This window comes from Sphaeroforma arctica, assembly GCF_001186125.1.
Source record: "Sphaeroforma arctica JP610 unplaced genomic scaffold supercont1.3788, whole genome shotgun sequence".
NCBI classification, from domain to species: Eukaryota; class Ichthyosporea; order Ichthyophonida; genus Sphaeroforma; species Sphaeroforma arctica.
Window position 1 is genome coordinate 1 of NW_014036770.1, and position 3,027 is coordinate 3,027.

Consider the following 3,027-nt stretch of genomic DNA (forward strand, 5'->3'; position numbering starts at 1 on the left):
AATATTTCTGTTATTTGTTATTCACCTGAATCAGTTTGGTAACAGTCTCAGCTCGCTGCTCTCAAGGCTCTAGCCATATATAATTGATTTATCTGATCTCAACTTCAGAGTTCTCAGTTCTGACTTCTGACTGTTGAAACTCTGACACTTTTAGTTTTCAGTTCTGCGTCCGTTTCTTTATGGAATTTATTCATGACCCTCTAGAAAAAAGATAGTATGTATGTATGTATTTATATATCTGCATGTTGCCATAGCCTTCTTGACAGACAATGTTGTCCTGCTTTGATTGCCGTCACGCTATTTAGCTCTCGAGTTTGACTGAGAGTCTGAGAGTCTGAGACTGGCTCTCATCGCTCGCGGTCTCGAGCAGATCTGACCGAGTTATGTACGGCTGCGGCTGCCTGCTGGTATTTGTTTGATTTTAAAATATACGACATTCACGCCGTATCGGATTTTATTTGCTGTTTTAAAATGTCAACAACAATATGTATTTACACCGCTGACAGTCTGACAGTCTGACATCTTTGGGTCTCGACTCTTTTGAGTCTTTTGTTTAAAACAAATCAATAAATTACATAAATAACACCCCTTCATCTGTCCACTTGCCCTCCCCCTTGGGGAGTCCTGTAGTCTGTTTTATTTGAAAAATAAATCATTATAAACGACATGCCTATGTAAATAAATACAGAGATAAATATCAAAAATATGTAAATAAATACTTACATACGTATTCTTGTATTTGTTTTTACAGAATATGAAGACAAAAACAAACAAAAACAAACAAATAAAAGACATTTTTATAATATAAAAGACATATATATATATGTAATATTACTATATTCAAAAAAAAAAAATCGCCTCCTCTAAATTCAAAATTGATCAAATTTTTATATATGACAGTCTAATCATTGTCGGAAAAAGATAAATATTTACGGATGTTTTTAAAAACAAAAACAAAAAATAGATATATGTATTTTGTCACATTTATTTAGCCTTCTAAAAGATAGACATTGTATTTTTATATATATACATATTTACATTTTACACTGTAAGTGGGTGTACATTTGTACATATTTATTAAAACAAAAATAGCTATTTACATAAATAAATGCATATAAAAATTTTGTTTTGTTTTTTTATAAATAATATTTACATATGTACAGGAAAAAAAAAAGTGTCTATGAATTTTTTGTGCTTTTATTTGTGTTTCCAAAAAAACAATATAAATATATAGTATACAATTTTCCTGATTTCTCCCGATTGCTACGACGGTTGAAAGAAAAACATGTACAATTTTTTTATAACGATTATTGTGGGGGATGTGAGCCAACTTGATTCCTTTGAGCTTCTCTCACATATTGCTGTCAAATGCCAATACTTTTGGTATAATCACATCGTTCTTCATCAATAAACAATATTGTAAAAATAAAAGCTTGTCAATCGACAGTTTGTCACAAACGTCTACGAACTAAAAAGCACTCGCAAATTTCTATTACAAGGCACAAACGCATTCCCTATTATAGATAAATACCCGCTCTTAATGATACCAGTGAGTAATCCACATTGCACTACATTGCAACAACTATATCTATACTATACCATATATACATTATGAAACGTTCCTATATTAAACTATTTACAGTGTTCACACTACTGGCGCTGTGTTTCGCTGGTCCGTCATTAGCACAGAGCGCACAGGACAAAGGGGATTCTCATGGAGATAGATATGACACGCCTGTAATCGGCATTGATCTCGGTACTACCTATTCATGCGTTGCTATCTACGATAACGGTAGGGTAGACATAATACCCAACGATCAAGGCAACAGGATAACACCTTCGTATGTGGGGTTTACGGCCGAGGGAGAGCGATTAATAGGAGATGCTGCTAAGAATCAGCTGACCTCGAATCCGAAAAATACTGTATTCGATGCAAAGCGGTTGCTCGGACGTGACTGGGATGATGCAACTGTCCAACATGATCGCAAGTACTTTCCCTTCGATCTAGTTGAATCTGGAAACAAGCCAAGGATTAAGGTGGACACAGCTATCGGTGAGAGAATACTGTCACCCGAGGAAATCTCAGCTATGGTTCTCGGACGCATGAAAGAAACTGCAGAGACATATTTGGGCAAAGAGGTTAAACACGCCGTTATCACAGTACCTGCTTATTTCAATGATGCACAGAAGCAAGCTACTAAAGACGCCGGTGCCATCGCTGGACTGAATGTGGTGCGTATTATCAATGAGCCCACGGCCGCTGCTATTGCATACGGTTTGAATGATCAGGAAGGAGAAAAGAATATTTTGGTCTTCGATCTTGGCGGCGGCACATTCGATGTTTCGGTCTTGACAATGGACCAGGGTGTGTTCGAAGTACTAGCTACTAGCGGTGATACGCATCTGGGTGGCGAAGATTTCGATCAACGTGTGATAAAACACTTTATGGATATCTACCAGAAGAAGACCGGAACAGACATGTCTGGTGATGATCGCGCTGTGCAAAAACTTCGTCGTGAAGTCGAGAAGGCGAAGCGTGTTCTTTCTTCACAACACCAGGCTAAATTAGAGATCGAGTCACTACACAAAGGTAATGACTTCTCAGAGACTCTTACCAGAGCCAAATTCGAAGAGCTCAATCAAGATTTGTTCAAACAAACCCTGATACCCGTAAGAAGGGTATTGAAGGACTCCGGTCTTGATAAGTCTGACATTGATGAAATTGTGCTCGTGGGCGGGTCTACTCGTATTCCCAAGGTGCAAGAGTTGATCAAGAACATGTTCAATGGCAAGGAGCCCAACCGTGGCATCAATCCTGACGAAGCCGTTGCCTACGGAGCCGCCGTACAAGCCGGAATCATGAGTGGTATGCTATAAATTTCAATACTGTTATTATCATAACATTGCAAATTGTCGAAGTTCTTTTCGTGGCCCAGACTTCCTATTATTTTGACTAAAACGACCTTGCTTTTTCTTTATCTTCAGGCAAAAGCGGGTTGAATGCAATTCTGCTCGACGTCAACCCCC

At 37.9% G+C, this 3,027-nt stretch overlaps 1 protein-coding gene across 1 annotated transcript; it reads left to right on the forward strand.

The window, feature by feature from the left end:
• Window positions 1-1,270: 1,270 nt before the first annotated feature.
• Window positions 1,271-3,027, forward strand: SARC_13825 (hypothetical protein; the record flags this gene model as incomplete). The annotated part of the gene is made up of 2 exons (XM_014292043.1): window positions 1,271-2,866; window positions 2,986-3,027. Coding segments are annotated over exons 1-2 (1,297 nt in total), but the record flags the coding sequence as incomplete, so codon positions are not given.